At 41.1% G+C, this 27179-nt stretch overlaps 1 protein-coding gene across 1 annotated transcript in view; it reads left to right on the top strand.

Annotated features, from left to right (window-relative positions):
- ZNF385D (zinc finger protein 385D) overlaps positions 1-27179 on the top strand; it is a 582141-nt gene that overhangs the window by 509376 nt on the left and 45586 nt on the right. The window contains exon 5 of the mRNA XM_054384925.1: positions 1389-1551. Coding sequence (XP_054240900.1) covers positions 1389-1551 — 163 coding nt within the window. The remainder of the gene's footprint in view (positions 1-1388; positions 1552-27179) is intronic.

Genomic DNA, 27179 nt, shown 5'->3' with positions numbered 1-27179 from the left:
CGTAGCCACTAAATTATATTCCCCCCCCCCCCCCCCCATTCTTTTCCCTCCTTCTTCTTTTGATTGCAGTATTGTAAGCATTTACCTTTCTTTTATATTCCAAATATCTGTTGTTTTTTTATGCTGGGAAACAAAATACTGACCTCTGTGTGTCCTTGGGCTGGCCCAGCAGAGTTGCATTTCATTTGTTCAGTTCTGTAGGAGCTAAATTTTGACTAATTTTTCTAGTCTCAATATTTTTTCTTTCAACTTACTTGAACAACTTACTTTCAACCCCTTTCTTACAAAAGGGTTGCTTTTCAATAAAACTTTAAGTTCAGCAATAAAAAGATAAGGATTTTTTCCCCAAACTGTTAACTTCTTACCTAGAAGACTATTTTTTTATGAGTTTAATTCTAGAAGAAATAAATTCTGAAGAGTCATACTAATTCCAGTGGGGTTTGCATAGAGTTCAATCTTATGCTTCAAATGCTATTTTTAAAATATATTCACAACATAGATGACAAGTTGGCATCAACTCTCAGAATAATAAAGATAATTCCAGTGCAATATATAAATCTTAAAAACGATGCACAGACACATCTCATTTTTTTTTTTAACGATATCAAGTAGCCAAAATATATTTGGGACTGTAGAAGGAATTTTTATGAGCTTTTTCCTTGGAAAGGTTGCTTATGGCTTTGAATTTCAGACACTACCTTTTGTAGCAGGTGAACAAAAGCAATTTTATTTTTTTTTTAAAGAAAGGCAGCTGATTGTATATTTGCCTCACAATCAGTTCAATCTTGGTGATGGGCTTGGAAGAGTGTTATGTTCTCTTTTCTTCTGTTTGGACTTGGTTTTCATTTGGTTTTTGTTTCATTTTGTTGTTTGTTTGGTTTTGTTTTTTTTTTTACTTTTTTTTTTTCCTGTCAGTCTTTGCTGAGAAATTTCTGATTCCACTCTTGTTAGTGAACTGTTCTTTGAAGGACGCTTTGAGAAAATCACTAGTTTGAAATGGAAACTGGAAAAGAGCAAAGCTACTGAGATGAGAGTGCCTTTCTCCCCGTTGCCTGAGAACTACTTTTTTACTGCAAAAGAAAAAAAAAAAAAAAACAATTGATAGAAAATCTAATGGTAGCATGGTAGACTAAGCCAACCTTATTGCAGTCTGAAAGTAATACATTATTATACAGTAGTATATACTATCTTCATCGAATTGGGGTTACTTGAGTATTTTTTTCCCTTGTTTTCCAAGCATCATTCTAAAGCTAACTTTCTGTTTGCTCAGCACTTGGATAACGTGAATGGTACCCATTATTGAAAGGTAGTCTGTATTTGTATTAATACAGAGAATGACAGTTTAGAAATGAGCCTGATTGCATGGTTCATTTTGTTCTCCTTTGTAGAGCCAGGCTGCGGCCCACTACAAAGGCACTAAACATGCCAAGAAGCTCAAAGCACTGGAAGCCATGAAAAATAAGCAGAAATCTGTTACTACCAAGGACAGCGCAAAGACTACCTTCACTTCCATCACTCCCAATACCATCAATACCAGCTCTGACAAAACAGGTTAAGCGACAATCTTTGTTGGTTTTGTTTGGCTTTTCATTTGGTTGGGTTTTTGTGCTTTCTGTGCTCCTTTTCTTTTTTCTTTTTTTTTTTCTTTTCTTTTTTTCCCCCTCTTGTTTAATTCCATGTCTGTTTGGTTATGTGCTGACCACATCGATTCATGCTCGATCCATCTTTCTGTGTGATATTGATTCCTTTCAGTCCTTTCAATAGGCTGGTGAGAGTCTGATAGTCCTGCAGCTGATTTCTCATAGCAAAAAGAGGCTTGTCCTTCATTTAGGGCAAAATGGAAGACTCACAACTTGTTTAATTTTTATGGTGGCTAAATTATTACATATGAACTGATCCGAATCTCCTACTCTGTATCTCTCTATAAATAATTACATATCACATATCTCTTTTAACCACTAACAGTGCAGCCAATTGCACTACTTGTGCCTCGAAGCCTCTTACAAAAACATTGCTAGTAAAAAGCTAATTTTCATAAATTTCAAGCATCGCATCATGTTTATTTTAAATGGCTAATGAATGGTTTTGAGCTGGAAAATAGCTGTGTAACATCTATTCTGCACAATCAGGTAAGTGCTGTTGCTGTCAATTCTTCTGCTTAAATGAGCTTTCAGACTGTGAAACAATATGGTTTATGTTATTGTGTGAGTAAAAGCTACTCCTTTGCAAATACAAATCTGTGTGAGCATTTCCTAAAGTCCACAAGGTTAGATTAAGCTCACTTCTTAGATAGGTGGCTATTGGACTGGAAATATTGAAGGAAGGTTACAAATTCACTGAAGGCTGGTCTAGTGTCTCACAAAGCATGATTGGGTATGACAGGATAGAGTTTGACTCTTTAGTCATAATCAACCCTTCACCCCCTTCCCAAACAAGCCAAAACCAGACAAAAAATGTCAAAGCTGTGAAACAAGAGATGTTTCTGCTGGTGATTTGGAACTGCTCCTGATGCAGTACGTTTAGAGTAAGCAAATGGACGTACACTAACCAATTAGAGCAGAGCAAAAAAGTACCATACAGTTGTGTAGTACTTTCCTTAAGATACAGCTTTGCTATATTTGTTAGAGGCAGATACCTCTATGTACATCTCTCTCTCTCTCTCTATATATATATATATCTTTGTTATATCTCTTTGTGATAGTAGAGCATATGTTTTGATGGAGATTATATCCTAACTATAATGGGATTGCTTCATGAAACAATCCTTGCATCGTTTTTGTGTTTGCCACCAAAACAAAAGAGAGGACAAATGCATTCTGACTGCTTTTGTTATGTGGTGAAAGAAATTAAGCATGGGAGAATAGACACAATGTCAAAAGCTATTTATGAAAAGAAATTTATTTCTAAACATGCAAATAAATTGAAGAGTTTATATTTTCCTATCGTTACCTGTTGATCTGTTCAGAATGGAAATGTGTGGAAAGGGTGATTAATTTTCCATAAGATGTAGTCTGGTATATCAGAAAAAAAATACTGAAGGGGAAAAGAAAAAAAAAATAGAGAGAGATTTTTAAGATTTAAAATGTATTATTCAAAAGCTTTTATCGTTTGCTGTGTAAGTTTGAAGGATTTTCCAAGGTGCCTTAAATCTAGTGAGAGTCTTTCCATCAGGCTTTGCATTAGATCCCTGACAAGATATACAAATTGTCTTGTATCCAAGGTCAGTAGTACAAATCAGTTTTATGTCAGCATGTGTAAGAAAACATCAGAAACATAGCAGCACACACACAAGCAGTGTCCTATGAGTGGAGTTTCCTCATCTTTACACATTATTCCTGACTTCTTGAATGAATTTCTTATGATGTGTGTACATTCATCTATATGTATTCTGTGTTAGTACAGACCTTAATGATATTTCTAAAAGACATAGTGATGTTGATTGACAAACAGCCCAAAATGTGACCAAAAAAAGAAAAAAAAAATTGGGGTAGCTAAAAGGATTAAATTTTCTGTCAAACATAGCAAGTCAAAAGTTTCATTAGTAGGATTTTTCTTTCTTTTCCCGTTGTTTTTTGTCTTCAATCTTCTTGATAGAACTTCTAAGGTTAAAATGGTTTCTGAAAGCCAGAATACCCTGAGAATATACCGCTGTGTGAGTTTACACATTGGTGAATGATCACAGTGAAAGTAAAATATTCTGATAATAATACAAAGTTCTGAGGGAATAGTTGTAGCAATGGATATAATTAATTAATCTTTCATAACTGGAAATAAGGTCTTTTACTAAGTCCCCACACTCGTGATTGTTTGAAACAAAAATCTTTTTCTCCAGTATTTTAAAGCTCTCTGCTGAAGATTAATACTTAATCCCAAAGACACTGAGTATAGGGTCATGCTCACATCACCTCCAATATATCATGTGCAGCAGTGGTTCAATGCTGAATTACATGTCAGTCACAGTACATCGGTCAGCACTTCAGTCCAGTGGCTCTGCGTACCCTTAGGAGTTCCAGCAAACAAAATGTCATCAGGAAATCTGCAGTTCTATGCAGTGAAGATTGCGTAGTATGCAAAGTGATTCAAGAGCTAAATCAGAAATTTGTTATGTTGCTTATTCTGGAACTGTTTTGTTAGATGTGGTGCAATCACGTGTCACTGCGATAAGTAACGGAGGCTGTGCAGCCCACAAAGTAAGCAGACTTCTCACAACATTTCAGGAATGATTCCTGGTGCTTGAACTGTATGTTAAGGAGAAAACATTAGATAGGGCTCATTCTGCTCATCCTGTGAAAATCACTGAGGTTTTTCACCCCTTTAAATAAAAAATGAGCACTCCCTCCCAGGTTAGTGTCATCTGGAATCTTACTGAGGGTGCACTTAATCTGCTGATCTAGATCATTGGTAAAGATACTGAAGAGAACTTGCCCCAGTACTGAGCCCTGGAAGACACGACTTGTGACCACCCACCATTCACCAGCAGTCTCTGAGCCCAGCCATCCAGCTGTTATATTTACCCAGTGAAGCGTCCACCAAAGCAAGCCGTGAGCAGCCAGTTTCTCCAGGAGGATGCTGTGAGAGACAGTGTCAAAGGCTTTGCTTAAAATCCGGGTAAACAACATCCACAGCCTTTTCCTCATCCACTAAGTGGGCCACCTTATTGTGAGACCAGGTTCATCAAGCAGGACCTGGGTCTAATCACCAGGCTGCTTAAAGGCACTCATTTATTTGAATGGAAAATCTTTAAAAGATTTAAAAGAACGAGATGTTCTGATTCTCCCCTCATCCGCTTTGAAATTAGAGATGGCTGATTCATAGCTATCAGTTCTCTTAATCACATGCTTGGGGAATTCATCCCAAACCAGGAAATTTCAGCTGTTGTAACAACATCATTCCCTTTAAATCACTTGTGCTTTGACTTTTCTGTATTTCAGGCAATCTGTAGCTAACTGCAGTGAAAAATGTTATCAGCGTTCCACAGAGTGTGGTACCAATTTTGCGTTAGCGCTCGATGGCAATTTGGCAGACAAGAGCTTCTTTTCTGACCTCTGTGCAGAATGAGGACATTTTCTTTCTTTGCACACTGTTGCTAAATGGCAACATAAAGATTACAGTAATTTATGTGTGCCTCAATTGGTCATGAATGTGCAATAAAAATCCTTCTTTGCTGCATCTACATATGCTGAGAGCGACATCATATGAGCACCATGTGTTTTCTGTGGACCCAGCTGTTTTCGATTGGGATTGCCTTGACAACAATTTTATGCTTGAATAACCCTGCAGATAGGAACTACTTCAGTCACAACAGCTGTATCATCATATTGAATCAGTATGAAATTCCAGAGCTAGCAATGCCATTGTTCCTAGGCCTGAAAAGTTATTTTCTATTGAAATATTAGAGTCTTTCATAGTATCTCAGGAAAATGTCAGCTTCTGAATGTCCATAGTCATAACTGCTAGAAATCTTGGGAGTAATCTTCAGGTTATGAGAGCTCTTTTTTTCTTTTTTTTTCCCCAGTGTGATGGTTTTAAGACTGTCTAATTTTTCTTCACAAAGTTTGAGTAGAGAAAGTGAAAGAATGTAAATAAGTCACTATTGGGTGTAAGAAAGCACAATAATGATTATTCTAAACACTTCCATTGGAGAGAGAGAAATGTTTAAGAATCTCTACTCAAAACAAGGTTGGGGAGTTGGGCAGTTCTCAGCTTGCTGGGCTTCTGTCTGCCTGCTTCTTCTCTCTCCTGGCTGAAGATAACACACTGACCTTGACAAGCTAAGTCTAACAGCCTCTCTGCTTCTTGACTCTCTGCCTTCTGCTAGAGGGGTCTGGGGGGAGTCCTTCTGGCTGGGGGGAAGGCCCCTTGGGGGAAGCAAAGGGAGCTTGGTTGTGTTTTTCTGTTGATTGTACCTATTTGTAAATGTTGTGACTAGTGTCTTATTTGTACAGATTCATTGCATTTCATCCTAGATCGTAGTTTTGCTTGTAAATAACAGCTTCATTTGCTTCCAGACTGAGCTAGCCTGGTCATTGTCAGTGTGGGAAGGGGATTTCAGCTCTCACAATGTAACACCCAGTTATGAATCAGTACTGCCCTAAAAATTGGATCAAGCACTGTAGCATTTGTCTCCATAATGACTTGTTCTTCATAGTGGGTTTGGTTGTTATTATGGAAATGGCATCAACACTAGCTAGTAGGATGGATCTGAAGGCTCTGCAGTCCTAGCCATTGGGATTTCAAAAACAATATGGTATTGCAGGCCTATTTCCTCTTTCAAGCTTTTATTGTAAAAACATCAGTCAGAAGCCTGTTACTATTGCAACATTGTTTATTCTGTCAGTTTATGGACTAGTTTGGAAAGGAACAGGAACTTCTTGATCCAGTACTCTCAGAGAGGTTTTTGAGAGGCTGGAAATTTTCAAATGACAAGGGTTGCTTGGGAGACAATAGCTTGGAAGGCAACAGTAGAGTAGATAAGTCTTAATTTAAGCCATCCTTGTTTTCTCAAGCTGACATCCTGTTGGTTGGACAACAGAGAAAGTAATTGTTATTTCTGTGAGGACTGGCTTTGCTTTCTGTGGGACATTTCTAAGGCAAAGGCAACCTCATCTCCAAAGATGCTTTAGGGCTTGCTGAGATCCTTTTCTTTTTGTTGTTCATATCACATTCTCACCATGCCTCAACCAAGAAAGGAGGAGAGCATAGTCAAGAATGTAAGTAAAAGTACTGTACTACATGTTTGGAGCCATTACTATTACAATTACTAATACATTTTTTAAATTACAATTTAAATTTTTAATTACTCCACTCTGGTGAGACCTCACCTGGAGTACTGCATCCAGTTCTGGAGCCCCTATTACAGGAACGATCTGGATATGCTGGAAAGTGTCCAGAGAAGGGCCACAAAGATGAGCAGAGGGCTGGAGCACCTCTCCTGTGAGGCTGAAAGAGTTGGGGCTGTTAAGTCTGGAGAAGAGAAGGCTCTGAGGAGACCTCATTGTGGCCTTCCAGTATCTGAAGGGGGCTCCAAGAAAGCTGGGGAGGGACTTTTGAGGGTGTCAGAGAGTGATAGGACTGGGGGGGAATGGAGCAAAACTAGAAATGGGTAGATTCAGACTGGATGTTAGGAAGAAATTCTTCCCCATGAGGGTGGTGAGACACTGGCACAGGTTGCCCAGGGAGGTGGTGGAAGCCTTGGATGCCTGGAGGTTTTTTCATCCAGGCTGGATGTGGCTGTGAGAAACCTGATGTAGTGTGAGGTGTCCCTGTCCATGGCAGGGGGGTTGGAGGTGGATGATCTTTGAGGTCCCTTCCAACCCTGACAATTCTGTGATTCTATGATTTTTAATTACACTTTTTAATTACAATTGCATTAGTATTACAACGCCCTTACAGCACCATTCTGAATGATCCAAAGACAGTCCAAACTGGAACAATTGTATTAATGGACATGGGAGGATCTGCTTTACCCAGCCCATTTTATTTGCCATTGATGTTAGAAAAATTCAGCACAGTGGAATTATAAATTCTAGAAACAGACTCTCCTATATATTTGTAATGGGCATTTCCAGAAATAGGCCAAAACTGAATAATTTGATTACAGTCTATAAAAATTTGCATGAAAACAAGGATCTAATAGTGTCACAGGATCACAGAACATTAGAGGTTGCAAGGGACCTTCAGAAATCAAGTCCAACCCCCCTGCCAGAGCAGCATCACTCAGGGTAGTCTGCACAGGAATGCAGCCAGGTAGGGTTGGAAAGTCTCCAGAGAAGGAGACTCCACAACCTCTCTGGGCAGCCTGCTCCAGGGCTCTGTCACCCTCACTGGAAAGAAGTTTCTCCTCATGTTGAGGTGAAACCTTCTATGTTCCAGCTTGTCTCTGTTGTTCTTTGGTTTATTATTGTGCACCACCCAAAAGAGCTTGGTCCCCTCCCATTCCTAGTAGTAGTTGTGACATTTGGCAGTATTAAAAGTGGGAAACAGTTAGCTTCATTCCAAAGTTGAGACAAAACCCTCTAAACCCCAAGAAGTGTTGTAACATGCACAAAATCTCATGGGGTTCTCAGAACTGTTGGACCAAAGCTCTTAGGTTTGCCTGAGGAATTAATAATGAAAGTTCTTTGGGCACAGTTCTGTTGTGTGTCAGAGAAGACTGTGGACAATGCACATTTTATTTCTAACTTCAAATGTATAATTTGTCTTCTTGACTCCTCAGAGGAAAAAAAAACTCTTTGCTGGCTGGAGACTGCAGATCTTGTGCATTATACATTTGAGGTCTTCTGTAATAAAGTCCTTTGTGTGGCAAATTTAATAGTAATTAAATTTAAACATGAGACCAATTCATTTTACTTTAGTCAAACAACAGGCAATTAAGAGCTCAAGAATTTATTCTGGAAGTATGTTCTACCTAGGTCATAATATTTTATCTTTCTCTAGTTGGTACAGGCCTGGACAAGTGAAAAGTGCTTGGTTAAATAGAACCCTAGAAAATGGTAATTGCTGGTGTGGCTTTGTTTAGGTAGACAAAAGCCTTATGCTGCAAAGCTGCATGTACCCTGCCTCAGTGTCCTTAATTATGTCACCAAATTGACTGTAGATAATTACAGATGGTTTGTTTCTCTTCAACACTAATTTCTTTCTGTTGTTTTACCTGCTTTAGTTTTTTTCTCCCTGTCATTTCTAGAATTTTAGTTAAGTGAGAGTTAAAATTCATATTTTAATTTGCAAGTTACATACTTTCAACCATTCATTACTTCTTTCAATTGAAATTTATAAGTGTTTCCACTTCCTTGATCCACCTCTGATTAGTTCTGAACCCTATAATAAGCATTTTAGAAGATTTATTTATTTATTCCAGTAGATCTGCCCTGATTCAAGCACAGGTTGCAGTATTATTTTTATTAATCATTCAGACTCTGCTCCATTGCACCTTGTGATAGGACAAGGGGCAATGGATATAAACTGCAGCACAGGAGGTTCCACCTCAACATGAGGAGGAACTTCTTCACTGGGAGGGTGACAGAGCCCTGGAACAGGCTGCCCAGAGGTTGTGGAGTCTCCTTCTCTGGAGCCTTTCACGCCCCATCTGGATTCATTCCTGTGTGACCTGACTTGGTCTATGGGGGTTGGACCTGATGATCTCCAAAGGTCCCTTCCAAGCTCTAACATCCTGTGATCCTGTCATGTTTCCAGCCAAGTATTGCAGAGAATGCAAATTTTTTAAGTTGGGCTTTTTATCACACTTTTCAAATCATCTCATTTCTGCTTGCAAATAGATATTGTCTTATGTTAGATCTCTTGAATGAGCTCTTCAGCTCATTCACCTTATCACAGGAGTGCTGAGACAGCTGCCATGCAGTTTTAATTCCTTCTTTTGCTACATTCTACTTTTTGCTATTTATAGTTCCTTTTCTGCTCTGCTGGTTTAATAGCTGCAAATTTCCAGCATCGTCTTGGCAGATCCATCTAAGAGTTGAATCAACAGATTACATACTTGAGCCATCTAAGTCAAAGTTGCTCTCAATAAATCAACATTTCCCAGTAGGAAAGGTGCCTACATTTTTCCCCTGCTCTCAAGCAGAGGGAGGTGTAAGCAACCATTGATGGCTTGAATTACACAGCAGGTCATGCCAAGCAATCTTGTCACATTTTTCCTGCATGTGCATCCTAGTTGCTAGTTCCTCATTACACCAGCAGATGCAGGACAAAGGCAATGGTGTGGAGAAGGGTTAGTGTGCTATCATCTCCTCACAGAGTATGATTAGTCATAAGTGAGCTTCAGCAGCATCATTTCATGTGTCATTAGCAGGGGGGACACCTTTAGTGTGTGTTTGCAGAGGAGTGACAACGCTCACAGCCCCTGCGAGCGTGCTACCTGGGGGAAACTCCTGTACCACATCAATACCACAGAGGGCAGGAACTCATAATGTGAATCAGCTTTCTCAGTTCAAACTAAGGTTTGGAGACTGCATAAACAAAAGTACCATATAGAATCTTAGCATCATAGAATTATCAGGGTTGGAAGGGACCTCAGAGATCATCCAGTTCCAACCCCCCTGCCATGGGCAGGGACACCTCACACTACATCAGGTTGCCCACAGCCACATCCACCCTGGCCTTAAAACTCTCCAGGGATGAGGTTTCCACCACCTCCTTGGGCAACCTGTTCCAGCGTCTCACCACCCTCATTAAAAAATGCCTTTTTAGCAATATGGTTATGACTGACACTTCCCTCATGAAAATCCACACACCCTCATCCATCTCTAAGAATTTTTTTCTGGAAGCAAAATATAGCTGGTTTTGTTTAAATGTAGATTAATTAATTCATGTTTCTTGGATATCTGGATGGTCACATAGTGATTTACCAAGACAAAAAAAAAGAGGAATTAAATGGTTTCCCCAATGTAGTTAGCTGGACAGGGGTACTTACTACGTTATGGGCCCGACAGCTCTGACTCAGGGTATCATCAGCAAGCACAGTAACTGCACTACTGAGCAGAGAAGGTGAATTATGCCCTTGATGAATGGCAGAGCAACCTGGAAAATGAGGAACTAAATGTAAAGTTTGTACTGCCAAAATTGGTGCCCTGCCAGTGTGGGGGCAAACATCTGCTTGTACAAGGACTGCATCTCTTTTTCACATCCTCAGCAGGTACTGGAGTGCCTGAGTCACAATCAGGGAACTCATCTAAGGCTTACTGGAAGGCAAATAAAAATCCCTTTGAATACTGGTTCTTCATGATGGAACTTAACCAGTGTGTTTGGGTCAGTGTAAATGAAAATTACCCAGCCATCTGCTGCAAATTTAAACTTTTAATGCTCACTTTCTTTTTATTGAGAATTTTTCATGGATATTTCACTGCACTAAAATGTTGTGATTCTCATGTTATAGTTCTGGTTTTCCTATTCCAGGGGATTCCTTAAAGGCATCCACTGTTATAACTGTTCACAAATGCTGGGCTGTCACTGGGCCACCTTTCAATTATCCCATGGTTTGTGAAGCTCCAAGGAAAGATCCCTGATTGTCCTCTGTCACAGAATCATAGAATTGTCAAGGTTGGAAGGGACCTCAAGGATCATCCAGTTCCAACACCCCTGACATGGTCCATGGACACCTCACCCCAGGGACGCCTCAGGTTGCTCACAGCCACATCCAACCTGGATGCAAAAACCTCCAGGGATGAGGCTTCCACCACCTTCCTGAGCAACCTGTGCCAGTGTCTCACCACCCTCATGGGGAAGAATTTCTTCCTAACATCCAATCTGAATCTCCCCATTTCTAGTTTTGCTTCATTCCCCCCAGTCCTGTCACTCCCTGACTCCCTAAAAAGTCCCTCCCCAGCTTTCTTGGAGCCCCCTTCAGATACTGGAAGGCCACAATGAGGTCTTCTCAGAGCCTTCTCTTCTCCAGACTGAACAAGCCCAACTCTCTCAGTCTGTCCCTACAGGAGAGGAGCTCCAGCCCTCTGCTCATCCTGGTGGCCCTTCTCTGAACACCTTCCAGTACATCCAGATCCAGACTGAACAGCCCCAACTCTGTTAGTCTGTCTGTATAGGAGGGGGGTATCACAACTGTGAAGCCTGCTTCATGACTATCTCCTACTGTCATTGTGTTTTAAGCTTCTAACAATTCTAGCTAACTTTAAACTTAAAGAAAGAAAATTAATGAAATTTTGAATTAGACCACTCCTACTAATTACCAGTGACAGTGTGGTTGTCAATACTGTAGCATTTTGTACCATATCTTTGTTGATCAGTAGCTGTTTAGAAGAACCATCTGTGACTGGAAATCTCTCTCATTGTTTCCTTCAGGTAGCAGTCTTTGAAGAGGTTTTTAAAAGTGTAAAACTTTCCAGGGGACTTCAAAGTAAACCTTTGAAATGAGCCTACAGAGGGGAAAAATAATGATTCAGAGGAAGGGAAAAAAACAAAACAAAACAAAACACCAACCACCAACTAAAAATCCATGTGGTGAGGATATTAATCTGCTTCATCCAGAATAGGTCATTATGTTCTTTATTATTCTGGATCTCTGTATTATTTTTATTCCTTTTGTAACTGACTGCTGTTTAAAACACAAAAACAATGACAAAAAAGCTGAAATAAACAGAAAAACCCACCACTAACCAAACAAACAAACAAAAAAAAGAGTCCAAACCAACCAATGAAACAAACAAATGAACAAAACAAATGAACAAAACAAAGGAAACTCAAGCAACTGGAAATCAACAAGAACCCACAAACAAACCAATCTAAAACCTAACCCCAGACAAACTCTAAACCCAAACAAGATAGCTGGAAAACACAGTTTCTCTCTTTTTTGCTCTCCCCTGGAGCTGTGCTATTTGAAACTTAGTGTTTTTTCTCTTCCTCAGATACTGTGCAAACTCTATCTGATCAAAATTGCTGTCACTGTGAAACTCCTGAGCTATGTTGCTGACATTTCCAGCCTCACATATTTGGGAGTACATTTATCTTCCCTTGCTACTGTGTCATCATGATCTGAGCAAAGGCTACTCTGTGCATACTTGCTTTACAACTGGCAAGAAGTATTTTCCAGTGGCTGAATCCACCCTACTGAATCTTTTAGTATCAGTTTAAAGAACATCCTTGAGAGCAAGCTCAGGCAGTGTGGGATAAAAGGACAGTGAGATGGATTGGGAACTGGTTACACAATAGAGTCCAAAGAGTGTCAGTCAGTGGTGCCAAGTCCAGCTGCAGAGCTGGAACCAGTGCTGGGTCCAGTCCTGTTCAACATCTCCAGCAATGACACTGATGACACTGATGAAAGGAAAGACAGACAGACGGAGTCTGCTCAGCAAGTTTGGAGATGATACCAAACTGGGAGGCTTGGCTGAGACACCTGAAGGCTGTGCAGCCATTCAGTGAGACTTGGACAGAGAGAGAGCTGGGCAGAGAGGAACCTAAGGAGGTTCAACAAGGATAAGTGCAGAGTCCTGCATTTGGGAAGGAGGAATAAACTGCAGCAGGACAGGTTGGGAGGGGATCTGCAGGAGAGCAGCCCCAAGGAGAAGGACCTGGGAGTGCTGGTGGAGAACAAGTTCTGCATGGGACAGCAATGTGCCCTGGGGGGCAAGAAGGCCAATGGGGTCCTGGGGTGCATTCAGAGGAGTGTGTCCAGCAGATCCAGGGAGGTTCTACTCCCCTTCTACTCTGCCCTGGTGAAACCTCCCCTGGAATATTGCATCCAGTTCTGGGCTCCCCAGTTCAAGAGGGACAGGGATCTGCTGGAGAGAGTCCAAGGGAGGGCTGTGAGGATGCTGAAGGGACTGGAGCACTGCCTGGGGAGGAGAGGCTGAGAGCCCTGGGGGTGTTTAGTCTGGAGAGGAGAAGACTGAGAGGGGATTTAATAAATGTTAATAAATATCTGAAGGCTGAGGGTCAAGAGGGAGGGGACAGGCTCTGCTCAGTTGCACCCTGTGAGAGGACGAGGGCCAATGGATAGAAACTCCAGCACAGGAGGTTCCACCTCAACATGAGAGGAACTTCTTCACTGTGAAGGTCACAGAGCACAGGAACAGGCTCCCCAGAGAGGTTGTGGAGTCTCCTTCTCTGGAGACTTTCCAGCCCCATCTGGATGCATAACTGTGTGACCTGTGCTGGATCCTATGGTCCTTCTCTGGCAGGGGGGTTGGACTTGATGATCTCTGGAGGTCCCTTCCAACCCCTAACATCCTGTGATGATGCTGAGCTATGATTATTCTACTTAGTTATATCACGGTTCTGTAAATACATACATACATACATACATACATATATAGCAATAAAGGCTCCTTGCTCATGAATCTCTTTGCACTATGACCATATAGACTAATTTTATGGCCTATTTATGATGCAAAATATGAATGTAATTTGTGGTAGAACCCTACTTATGTATCCTCTGAAAATTCAGACCATGTCACTCCAGGCAAATATTTTCACAGCTGCAGTAAACCTGGCAGCCAGGTTTATTGGACTTCACACTTGTAAAAATTCTGAATGTGATGTCAGATTACATCTGGATAAGGAACTTTAATGAGTAAGTTTTCTCCTAGGAAGGAAGGATCAGTTTAATGTAACATAAAATAGAGATCACAGACAGTGAATTCCTTCTACTTAGACATCATCACTGATGATACCAAACTGGGGGGTGGCTGACACCCCTCAGGCTGTGCTGCCATCCAACGTGACCTGGACAGGCTGAGAGCTGGCTGCAGGCAAACCTCATGGAGTTCAATAAGGACAAGTGCAGGGTCCTGCATCTGGGGAGGAATAACAACAGGCACCAGGACAGGTTAGGAACTGCCCTGCTGGAAAGCAGCTCCACAAAGACCTTGGAGTGCTGGTGAGCAGCAAGTTCTGCATGGGACAACAATATTCCCTTTAGCCAAGAGAGCCAATGGGATCCTGGGGTGCAGCAAGAAAAGTGTCCAGCAGGTCTAGGGAAGTTCTTCTACCTCTCTACTCTGCCCTGCTGAGACCACAGCTACAATCCTGTGTCCATTTTGGGGATCCGCAGTTCATGAGAGACAGAGACCTGCTGGAGAGAGTCCAAGGGAGAGCCAGGAGGATGCTTAGGGGACTTGAGCATCTCCCCTGTGAAGAGAGACTGAGAGCCCTGGGGCTGTTTAGTGTGGAGAAGAGAAGACTGAGAGGGGATCTGATCAATGTCTATCAATAGCTGAGGGGTGGGTGTCAAGTGGAGGGGGCCAGGCTCTTTTCAGTGGTTCACAGTGATAAGACAAGAAACAATGGGTTCAAACCTGAACATTGAAGATTTCACCTCAACATGAGGAGAAACTTCTTTCCAGTGAGGGTGACAGAACCCTGGAGCAGGCTGCCCAGGGGGATTGTGGAGTCTCCTTCTCTGGAGACTTTGAAACTCCACCTGGCTGCACTCCTGTGCAGACTCCCCTGAGTGATGCTGCTCTGGCAGGGGGGTTGGACCTGCTGATCTCTTGAGGTCCCTTCCAACCTCTGATATACTCTGATACTGTGAAACATCAAACCAAAGACCATTTCTGTAAGTTTCTGAGAGATTGAATTGATTTTATTTTTCGTGTGGTCTATCAAGCCAAGTCAAGCTTAGGAATGATTCTGACTGATGTAGAGTTATCAGAGTTTATATTAGTAAAGGGTTGGAAGGTGAGAAGAAAAGATAAATTCAAATTAAAAAGAAAATCTTTGTATTTAGGAAACAGCAATTATCAGAGATTCTGCTTGTATTAATATTGTCTGAGCACATTATAAAACATTTGTCATAGCCAAAGTGTGCCTGTCAAAGCAAGCAATATTAGAAGAGGACTTTTATAATTAATATTAATATAAGAGACAGCCATAAGTGAAGTAAATTATAGGGGCATGTAAATGTAGTATTAACTGCCACAGCAAAGTAGTCTTCCACTGTAAATCAATTTCTTCCTCTAATGTTAATAAAAAAAATCAGGCCACCTGGTAGTCATTTGCAAGCTGCTGAGCACTGATAGGAGCTTTCAAGTACTTTGCTCATGTGTTTGTCTCTAAATTAAAAGTCACATTCATGAGAGTGAGTTTACACTGTGTGAACCCAAAAATATTTACTGTGCTATAGTTTCTGCTCAGTTCTCAAATTCTTGCTTCCTCATCAGATAACCTTTCTTCTGTTCAGCCTTTCGTGTTTAATTTAAGCAAGTTGAGGAACAAGTACAAGCATTATTCCTCTGCATCAGAAAGAAAATGCATACATTCAAATTTTGGCTGTCCATTTTGATCCAGTGTTTGAAAATGCTAATGGGTTTCTTATTATTTATTGTTTGGTTGGGGTTTTGAATGCAAGATTCTGTTGCCTTTTATTGTAAAAATGCACATCTGGTTTGGTGTTAGGATTTTTTGCATTGATCTCAATTTTAATGTGTGCTGTTTTGGATTAGGAAGTGAATGTAATAAGATTCTGGCATGGTAAGGATTATGCACACGAAGTTACACTTCCTATGTTTACCAATAGATTGGGTTTGTTTGTTCAGAGGTTTTGTGGTTGCTGTTGTGGTTCTTTTGCTAGCCTTAATTAGCTACTAACATGCTGTTCTCCTGCTTGGGGGGCCATTGGTGACAAATGAAGGCAGGAAACCTGTCTCTGTATAGCAATGAGATTCCAGAAGTGCAGAGAGCAGAGAATCTCAGAAGTCCTCCCAGAAGTCCGTTGTTGCTACACTGCAGAATCCCCAACATTGCAGAGTCTCAGAGTGTCTTAACAGCAGAAGCCCTGGAAGCCTTAACAGACAAAGCAGCTAACAGAAGTCCTGAGCACGTTCCCTAGCAGCATCCCTACACCAAAGCCCTACCCAGAAGAAGCTAACTAACAGAAGCAGAAGTCCCTAGCAGCCCTAACTCCTCCAGGCCATTCCTACCCTAAGTGCCTAACCCCAGTAACTCTTGCTCAGAGTGGCTGTTTCTATCCTCTTTGTTATCAATCCCTTAACCAGCACAACCCAACCACATCTCTAAGTTCAAATCTTTTCCCAATGGGAGGTGCCAGCATGTCAAGGAGGTGGCTTCTGCAGCATGTTCCAATCCAAGGGTGCCAAGGTGAGGCTGTTGTTCTTGGCACCCATGGGATGTGATTGTTTTGCTCTAGGCAGCCTGCTAAGGAATTGGTCAGCTAAGGAATCCTGCACTCTGCATGCAGCCAGCAGCTGCCCTCAGAGCAGTGGCTGCAACACTAACATCTAAGCTATACCCTTACAGGACTTTTTTTTTTTTTTAGGGAAATTATGCCTATTATGTGTGGTTATTGTAATGCAAAAACCAGACTGAGAATCTTAATTAGTATCTGATCACTATAAAGGCTGCTTCAAGTCAGGTGTAATGAAGCTAAAACCTCATTGCATATTTGTAGTGTTTTAAGTTGAACACCAAAGGTAGTTTCCTTATCTATTTTTAGTAGATGATCAGAATCACACTCTTGGACTTTTAAGAAGAATTGTCACTTGTCATTTTATTGTCACCATTATTATTGTGCTTTGATGTCTGATGATTCATCTTCCATAGTAAAAAGAAGAACCTGTCAAATCTCTGTTTGAGGTACATGCTATTCATTGTTGCAAAATGGTAGAGCTATTTTGATTCTCTGTAGTGCTGTATCTAAGGAGCACTCAACAAAAAGGAGTCTGTAAACTGTTTTTCAAATGAGCAGGTGTGGAGCAAAGGTACCACAAATTTGATAATTAATGTAAAGGACTTCAGTTCCTAGATGTATGAAGTAAGCAGCTACATCTGAATTTAAGCATCCTTAAAGCTTTTTCTCATCTTTTATCTGCATTTACCTGCCATTTAAATTCTCCACACTCACATACCCAGGATCACTCCCTCTTTCACTCGTCTCACATAACCAAGCAATTAAGAATTCATCACATTAACGTTGATAAAAGCTTTTATATTGTGTCTGATATTTAGCTTACATAATGACCAATGTGTAGTAGTCAAATAGCTTGCCTGGAAATAGGTTAACAGCTGCTTAAGACAGTGCAACTCTTTCAATTTTGCTACACATTATAACCCCAAGGAAGATTTTTAGAGCACTCACTTTTGAAGACTACGTTGGTCCATGTACTTCCAAATGTGAACACGTATCTGAAAGCTGACCAAAGATGAAGCACAGAATATATTTTATAAGCTCTTTATATTTTTCAGATTTTCATCAGCAGATGAAACATAATCAGAGACACAAACAGGATTTGCTTTAAGGAAATAGCCACAAAAGAGGTGAAGAAGATATAGACCTGGTTTACATTTTCCATACATAAGGTCATGTTTGATACATAAATCATAGAATCACAGAATAGTCCAGGATGGAAGGGACCTCCAAAGCTCATCCAGTCTGACCTCCCCGCAGTCAGCAGGGACATCCCCAACTAGATCAGGCTGCCCAGGGCCTCCTCCAGCCTCACCTTGAACATCTCCAGGGAAGGAGCCTCAACCACTTCCCTAAGAAACCTCTTCCAGTGTTCTATCATAAAGAACTTCTTCCTAACATCCAATCTCAATCTGCTCTGCTCTATTCTGAAGCCATTGTCCCTTGTCCTGTCCCTGCAGGCCTTTGCAGTCTCTCTCCAGCCTTCTTGTAGGTACTGCCAGGCTGCTATTAGGTCTCCCCAGAGCCTCCTCTTCTCCAGGCTGAACACCCCCAGCTCCCTCAGCCTGGACTCAGAGCAGAGCTGCTCCAACCCCCTGAGCATTCTCATGGCCCTCCTCTGGACCCTCTCCATCAGCTCCATGTCCTTCCTCTATTGAGGGCTCCAGAGCTGTACACAGCACTCCAGGTGAGGTCTCCCCAGAGCAGAGCAAAGTGTCAGAATCACCTCTCTGGCTCTGCTGGCAATGCTGCTTTGGATGCAGCCCAGGCTGTCATTTGCCCTCTGGGCTGCAAGCTCACACTGCCTGCTCCTGTCCAGCTTCTCATCCATCAGCACTCCCAAATTCTTTTCCACAGGGCTGTTTTCTAATATCTCATCCCCCAGTCTCTATTGATAGTGAGGATTGTTCTGGCCTAAATGTCTACATCTGAGCGAACAATGTATTAGAATATGTTCATTTCATAGTATCTATGCTTAAAAATCTGAAAATATTCAGAAAAAAATCCTATTTTTGTAGAAATTATTCAGTGAAGTCAAGATTACATGTTTTCCTCATATTTTTAGAATTGTTTTTCAATTTTCTAGTGAAGACAATAGAAAGGTCACCATTCAGCCTTCTAGGTAGGTAGGTATTGTTGTTGGAAATGCTGTTTTGAATCATTTTTAAGGGTTTTTCTTAGAACAGAATATAAAAGAGAGAGAAAAACTATGTCAAGATTTTAAGAGTGTAAGTGTGCATCTACTGTTTTTCTTGGTGCTCTGTGGAATGCTAAGCAAAAAAGTCTGAAAAATTAGTTCAGAATTTCCTGCATGAGATTCCACTTCCAACTTTTCATTATCTAACACTATTTGAAGGCCAACTTAACCCATATTGACAGCAAATCCATGAGGTAAGGGAACATTGTCACATCTTTTGAATGCTTTTGGACTCCAGTCTATTGAATGGAGTGTGTTTATGCTGTAAAGTAGATCATTCCTGTTGGACTCCATTTTTCCCAGCACGACATCAAATGCTTACTGAATTTTCACTGAAAGTGAGTTTACACATCCTTTAAATGAAAAACAACAACAACATAAAATGATGATACTGCTTGAACCGAGTTTACAGTTGGAGAAGGAGATGTAAGTTTCCTAAATTGTAACTCTGTTCATTTGTTCTTACAGTTGGAAGTGGGAAGAGTGAAGTGCAGACAGTGGTCAAGTGACAGTATTTGATGTCCCAATGGGATGGTTTTAAGACTGTCTTTAACTTTTCTTCACAAAGTTCGAGCAGAGAAAGTGAAAGAATGTAAATAAATCACAAATGTGTGTAAGAAAGCAAAATAATGATTGTTCTAAACACTTCCATTGGAGAGAGAGAAATGGTTAAGAACCACTACTCAAAACAAAGTGTCTCATTCTCAGCTTGCTGGGCTTCTGTCTAGCTCCTGCTTCTTCTTTTCTGGCTGAAGATAACACACTGACCTTGACAAGCTAAGTCTAACAGCCTCTCTGCTTCTTGACTCTCTGCCTTCTGCCAGGGGAGCCTGGGGGGAGTCCCTCTGGCTGGGGGGAGGCCCCCTTGGGGAAGGCTGCTTGGGGGAAGCCAGAGGGCTTGGTTGTGCTTTTCTGTTGATTGTACATATTTGTAAATGTTGTGACTAGTGTCTATTTGTACAGATTCATTGCATTTCATCATAGATTGTAGTTTTGCCTGTAAAATACAGCTTCATTTGCTTTCCAGACTGAGCTAGCCTGGTCATTGTCAGTGTGGGAGGGGGATTTCAGCTCTCACACTGTGACACCCAATCAGCAAAAGTCCATCTAAGCTGAGACTTAAATTGTCATCCATGTAGCATTTCAATTACCTACTTTTCCAAACCAAATGAAAAAGGAAAAAAAAAAAACATACACAGCTAAATCAAATGAGTCTTATAAATGGATTTGAATTCATCCCACCTAGGATTAGTCAACAGAAAGATCATCTCTTCTAGAGAATGATTGTTCTCTGATACAATTGTTCAAATGCTATCATGTTAATCCTCTCTCTTTCCAGACCCTAGCAGGTATTGCTCAAGTGTAGACTTCTGGAGATGGGCTAGATATATTTCCCCTAAATATTTTCTCACTGTGAGGGGGACGGAACACTGGAACAGGCTGCCCAGGGGGTTCTGGAGTCTCCCTCTCTGGAAATATTCAAGACCTGCCTGGATGTGTTCCTGTGTGATCTGTGTGATCTGGTCTAAGTGATCCTGCTCTGGCAGGGGGGTTGGACTGGATGAGCTTTGGAGGTCCCTTCTAGCCCCTGACATTCTGTGATTCTCTGATTGTGTGATCCAGTTGGGGAATTTGTTTTGTTTTTTAATTTCAAAGAGCATTAATGACATTGAAACACTCTTCTCTCTGTTAGTTTAAATCAACCCTACCTTATTACTGTGGCTTTAGGAACCAGGTTACTTTACAGGGAGGTACAACTAAGAACCAGATTTGAACTTCAGTCTTGATGATTCCTGTCTCTTTCTTGTTCCTGAAACACACAATCCATTTGAGATGTCTGTCTACCTGTGGCTAGCTTTTGTGAAGAGAAGATGTCACTTAGAAGTGCCTGTTGAGACACCAAGTACTGACTCTTTTGTCTCTCATGCTTCACAGCTGCTAGAGGCTATTTCCAGCTTCCTTTACAGTACACATTGCTGTAAGATGCTGTCTCAATATGTTTTATTAACATAGAGTGTGTTAATGTTTGTCTTAAATGAATCTCCAAAGAAGGTAGTCTTTAACTGGCCTCTTTTTCCCTCCAAACTAGAGATAGTAAAAGTAATATAATAGCCAGGTTTTAACAGCATTCCCCTTCTGCACTCAGTGCTTCACTGAGGCTGATTTAAAGCATCTGTTTCCCTCCCAAGCTGCTAGTATGCATATGCAACATTTTCATCTATTATCCCTAGATTGACATAAAAAGCATGGGGAGCTAAGCCAAAGCTAACAGTTTTTCGTGCAGACTGTGTGGAAGACTAATCTTTGGATGGCTGCAGAACTTTCAGCCTCTTAATCTTGTTCATACTCTTCCTGTTTACCATTCAGTGTCTTAAAATGTTGGAAGTAGAAAGCTGTAATTGTTTTCATATTTGGAAAGTACTTGGAAAAAAGGGGCTCAGGGCCAAAATGTTGTTTGTGATTTTCACTATATAGATTTAATGAGGAAAATAAATAAGCATCAGAGGAGAATGAGAGAAAATCATGTAGGCAGAATGTACAATTTTAAGTCTCTGAACCTGGTGTGTGTGTGGCTGTGGACATACACAGGTTGAGGGAGGTGATTCTCCCCCTCTGCTCCACTCTGTGAGACCCCACCTGGAGTACTGTGTCCAGTTCTGGAGCCCCTATGACAGGAAAGATCTGGAGGTGCTGGAAGGTGTCCAGAGAAGGGCCAGGAGGATGAGCAGAGGGCTGGAGCTGCTCTGCTCTGGAGACAGACTGAGAGAGTTGGGGTTGTTCAGTCTGGAGAAGAGAAGGCTCCCAGGAGACCATCTTGTGGCCTTCCAGTATCTGAAGGGAGCTACAAGAAAGCTGGGGAGGGACTTTTGAGGGTGTCAGGGAGTGGGAGTAATGGAGGAAAACTGGAAATGGGTAGATTCAGTTGGATGTTGAGAAGAAGTTCATTCCATGAGAGTGGTGAGACACTGGCACAGGTTGTCCAGGGAGGTGGTGGAAGCCTCATGCCTGGAGGTTTTTGCAGCCAGGCTGGATGTGGCTCTGGCCAGCCTGATGTAGTGTGAGGTGTCCCTGCCCATGGCAGGGAGATTGGAACTGGATGATCCTTGAGGTCCCTTCCAACCCTGACAATTCTATGATTCTAGGTGGAGGTGGCTGTTTCCTGAGACTTCATATTAACTTCATTGTCTTACTGAAAATCTATCTGTACATTAGTTGGACTTACTCATATGCAATGGAAAATATTAGGGTTGCTGTCACTATTCATTGCAAAATTTAGTAGATTACAGGAGAAAAGAGTTATTTGAGTATGTTGTTACTGTGGGATATTTAAATTATAACTGCTGGATCTCCTCTCCTCTTATTTTTCCCTCTTTTTTTTTTTTTTTGTTTGTTTCATTGTGTTTTGTTTTTTTTTCCTCTTGGAGTGGTGCCATGGGAACTGTGATTGTTTTGACATTTCTACATTAAAGACTTTCCCTTGAGTTCTTGGTAATTTTTAAATATACTGATCCCAGTTACTGTTGCCATTGATTTTTGTTTTCGTGGTCATGAGTATCCCTAAGTTATTTTAACAATGAATTCTACTTTCTCATGTTCTTTGACTGCATTTGATTGCATATTTAAAAAAAAAAAGAAAAACCAAGGGTTTTTTCCTTGCATCAGGAGGTGATTAATTTACTGCAGTGAAAGTGAAACTAATTTTATGAAATGATCTCAGGGATATGGAAGTGAAGTTTGATCAGATGACTGTGGCTTCCTTACAGACTACAGGGAAATGGGACACCTCTAAACCTACTGCTTTCTGTCTCCCTGTCCTTGTAAAATAAATTAGTCCACTCAGCTCCAAGATTTGAGACTTTTGCTGTTACAAAAGTTTTTATCACCACTGTCCTAACTACTGCTTGCAGGATTGATATCTTGTTAACTAAATAATTTTACTCTTGTTTCTGAGTATTGATAATGAGCATGTTATTGTCCTAGGTAGAAGTTTTCCAGACCATAAGCTGTTCTGTGTTTTGGCAAAGACATTCCTGAGACCAAGGTGCTCCATTTCAGCATTCTTCTGCAATCCAATATAGCAAACAAAGCTATTTTATAGAATAACAAGAGAGATAAAAGAATAAATAGAAAATTATGAAAGTTACTTGAAAATCATAGAATCACAGAACATTAGAGGTTGGAAAGGTTCTCCAAAGATCACCAGGTCCAACCCCCCTGCCAGAGCAGCATCACACTGGGGAGTCTGCACAGAAATGCATCCAGGCAGGTTTTGAATGTGTCCAGAGAAAGAGACTCCACAACCTCTCTGGGCAGTCTGCTCCAGGGCTCTGTCACCCTCACTGGAAAGAAGTTTCTCCTCATGTTGAGCTGAAATCTTCTCTGTTCCAGCTTGTATTCCTTGGCATATTATTGCATACCACCCAAAAGAGCCTGGCCCCCTCCACTTGACACCCACCCCTCAGATCCCCTCTCAGCCTTCTCTTCTCCAGACTAAACAGCCCCAGGGCTCTCAGTCTCTCTTCACAGGGGAGATGCTCAAGTCCCCTAAGCATCCTCCTGGCTCTCCCTTGGACTCTCTCCAGCAGGTCTCTGTCTCTCTTGAACTGGGGAGCTCCAAACTGGACACAGGATTGCAGCTGTGGTCTCAGGAGGGCAGAATGGAGTGCAGAAGAACTTCCCTAGCCCTGCTAGACACATCTTTCTTGACACATCCCAGGATCCTGTTGGCGCTCTTGGCCACCAGGGCACATTGCTGTTCCATGCAGAATGTCCACCAGCACTCCAAGGTCTTTCTCCATGGAACTGCTAAAAATGCAAACTTTGATGCAGTGTTTAATTTTCACTGTGTTGACCTAAACCTCTTTTCCTTGGGGTGGCAACTAGAGTGTCATATTTACATTTTATGCTGAGAACAGAGTGAGACCACAATATCTCACATCCCTGCATGCCAGCTCCTGTCAAAGACTGAGCTTCTATAGACAAGAAATGATCAAAATTTAACTTAAGATATTCCACAGCTTTTAACTGTGTGGGCTAAGAATAACAACAAACCATTTCTTGCCAGCATACATGTGAAATTAACACTGCTTTATGCCAGATTGCTGTCTATTTTGTTCCTTTTGTAGAACAGTGCTTTTGCTGTTATTTTCACAGCCCCAAGCCCCTGCCATCTGAATATCTGCACATAAATTCAGAAATCATCCTGTGCTTGTGTGTTCAGTTCTATGGAGCTGCCATCAACATTCATTTGGATGTTTAATTTATGTACACAGTGTAAAGGCATGAAGAAAATGAAACAAAGATAGGAATATGATTTTTTCCATTTTGAACCTGTTACAGTTTGAAGGGGGAACTTTAGCCTAGTCCCTGGCTGCAAAGACTGAAACTTAAACAAAATTATCATTGGATACAAAAGAAAAATAATGCTAAGGTCTATAGAATTCATTGGATTGATAATGGGGATATAGAGCAGAGGCATAAACAGTTTTTGTTCCCTTTTCTTCTTCTGTCTCTTCTGCTTGCAACTTCTCTCTCTCTCTATGGCCTTGCCAGGGGATCTCTGTTGTGCTCCTGTGTGAGGTAATGGGAAGGAGGGAGGGAGTGGGGGAGGATGTGAACGGTGCCCCTGGATCCATCCAGGGGGGTCTGAGGAGTTTCTGTGTTGTTTATAAATTGTAAATATCTCTGTATTGTGCATATCTTATATATTTTGTACATATTCATTGCATTTCATATTTCTAGAGTTTAGTTTGTTTGTAACTAGAGCTTCATTTGCTTCCATCCCAAACTGAGCTGGTCTGGAGATTTATTTTGGGGGTAGTTCTCCAAATTAGCTGGGGGGTAATTTCAACCCACCAGATGATGTCACCTGTCTGAAGACATACAGAGACAGAAATATTGACATTTGAACAAATACATTTCTTAACCCAATATTCTTGTTCCAGGATTCTCTAAAGGTGAATATCTCGATGTAGCTTTTTGGGGGTTGTTTTATTCCTCCTTAATTAGTACAATTAATTCTCCTCCAACATACAACAATTCTCTTCCTGCATTAATACAATAACTTTTCCATTCCATTTGGAATTTATTTCTTATACCTGTGTGCAGTGGTTTCAACATTCTGAACTATCAATGCTTGTTCAAAAACCAGTACAATTTGAAATTTCATCAGGAATGGGTGGTTATGATATTCACAATGACTTTTTTTTTCCTAAAATGGACAAAAAATTACTTGATAAACTGAATACTTTCTCTCTGTGCATTCAAATCTTGGTAAATACAGTATTTAGAATATAGTCAAATAAGTATTCAGTTTTGATGTCTTAGCCAAGAGGGAAAGAACATTCCTAGCAAGCCCAAATTGATTATTCTTCCATCTCTACGATTTTCATGCTGGAAGTTTCCTAGCAGGCCATGTAAATATTGCCAAAGATGAGTTGTTTCATGAAATCTGATGGGAAATTTAGCCATGTGGATTTTAGGCCACAGGAGGAACATTCTTCTAATGTTAATTAAAGCTCTTGATGTTTAAACTTGCATGGTGAACAAACAAAAACTAACAGCAGTTCTTGGGAGGTCTCTGGTGGTTTGGAAGATTATGCCCTAAAGATCAGTTGAAAGTGTGAAAATAGACTTTTATTTGTATAGAAGTTTTACAGGAAAGTTTGAATGTCCCCACAACCACCACCAAAAAAACCAAACCAAACCAAAACAAAACCAACAAATCAAAACCAAACAACAACAACAAAAAAACCCAACAAAAATTAAACCATGAACCAAACTACCCCAAAGCAGCTGTACCAGGAATTAGTATTACAGCCTTGTCTTTTGTCAAAGATATTTGACTTCCAATTGCAGTTTGCTGTTTCACATATTTTAAGCATCACAGAATCACAGAATGTTAGGGGCTGGAAGGGACCTCAAAGGCTCATCCAGTCCAACTCCCCTGCCAGAGCAGGAGCACCTAGAGCAGATCACACAGGAACACATCCAGGCAGGTTTTGAATATCTCCAGAGAGGGAGACTCCACAACCCCCCTGGGCAGCCTCTTCCAGGGTTCTGTCTCCCTCATAGGGAAAAAATTCTTCTTCATGTTTCCCTGGAACTTCCTATGCCTCATCTTCCACCCATTGCCCCTTGGGCATCAATCACACTTGTCTATTCTCTGTCTAAGGCCAGAATGAGATAACTTCACCAAAAAGTCCTTATAATTTTTCTCTTTAAATACTCATACTGGAGACCTATAATTCCTGTTTTTCTCCTGTGAACCACAGGCAAATAAATGTCTCCATTCTGTAGCTGAATCCACACACACACATTAAAAAAAAAAATAAAAAAAAGACAGTCTTTAAGAGAGTTGTGCCTAGTAAAACTAGTTTCTAGAATCCACCTCTTGTGTTGAAAGAAAGACTTTGGTCTAGTGGTAAGGTCTTCATGGGGCTCTGCTGGATGTGAGGAGGGCACTGACAGAAGCAAACAGGGAATTGTCCAAAGGACAGCTAGGAGGATGACTAGAGGACTTGGACATCTATGAAGAAAAGCCCTCTCCTATGGAGCTGTTTAGTCAGGAGAAGAGAAGGCTGAGAGGGAATCTTATCAGTGTCTTACGAATATCTGAGTGGTGGGAGTCAAGATGAAGGTGCCAGGCTCTTTTTGATGGTGCCCAGTGATACTACAAGGAACAACAGGGACAAGGTGAAACACAGGAGGTTCCACCTCAACATGACGAGAACTTTCTTTATGGTGAGGGTGACAGAGCCCTGGAACAGGCTGCCCAGGATGGTTTTGGAGTCTCCTTCTCTGGAGACTTTCAAACCCCACCTGGATGCATTCCTGTGCAGCCTGCCCTAGGTGACTCTGCTCTGGCAAAGGGGTTGGACTTGATGATCTCTAGAGGTCACTTCTAACACCTAACATTCTGTGATTCTGTGAATTCTGAACTATATTTTACACCGTTTGTCAATACTACATTCAGTGTTATCCCCTAAAGGAGCTGGTTTAAACATGAATATTTATTTCACTGGGACACCAGGAGCATCAGTCCTTGCTAGTTTGTTTGGGTTTTTTTTTAGTGAAAGCTGCAGATTTAGAAGTCATTGACAGCATATCTCATAAACTGGCAAAGCACTAGGGGAGCAAAGATCCTAGAGAGGAAACTCTGATGTCCTTTGCAATTCTTCATCAAGGAATGTGAACAGGAATAAATTCTCTTAGTGTGACTAAATACCATACATGGTACAGAGCCCAAAGGCCAGGTCAACAGGTCCTACAGTTTGGAAACAGAGCAAATGATTAAAAAGGAACAGTGAGTAATCCTATCATTTATCAGCAGCTGAAGGAAATAATCTAGCAACAAAAGAGAACCACTCATTT

The sequence above is a fragment of the Indicator indicator genome, chromosome 11, assembly GCF_027791375.1.
Source record: "Indicator indicator isolate 239-I01 chromosome 11, UM_Iind_1.1, whole genome shotgun sequence".
Classification (NCBI taxonomy): Eukaryota; Metazoa; Chordata; class Aves; order Piciformes; family Indicatoridae; genus Indicator; species Indicator indicator.
Note: the sequence above shows the minus strand (reverse complement) of the source record. Positions and strands in the feature narration are given on the sequence as shown.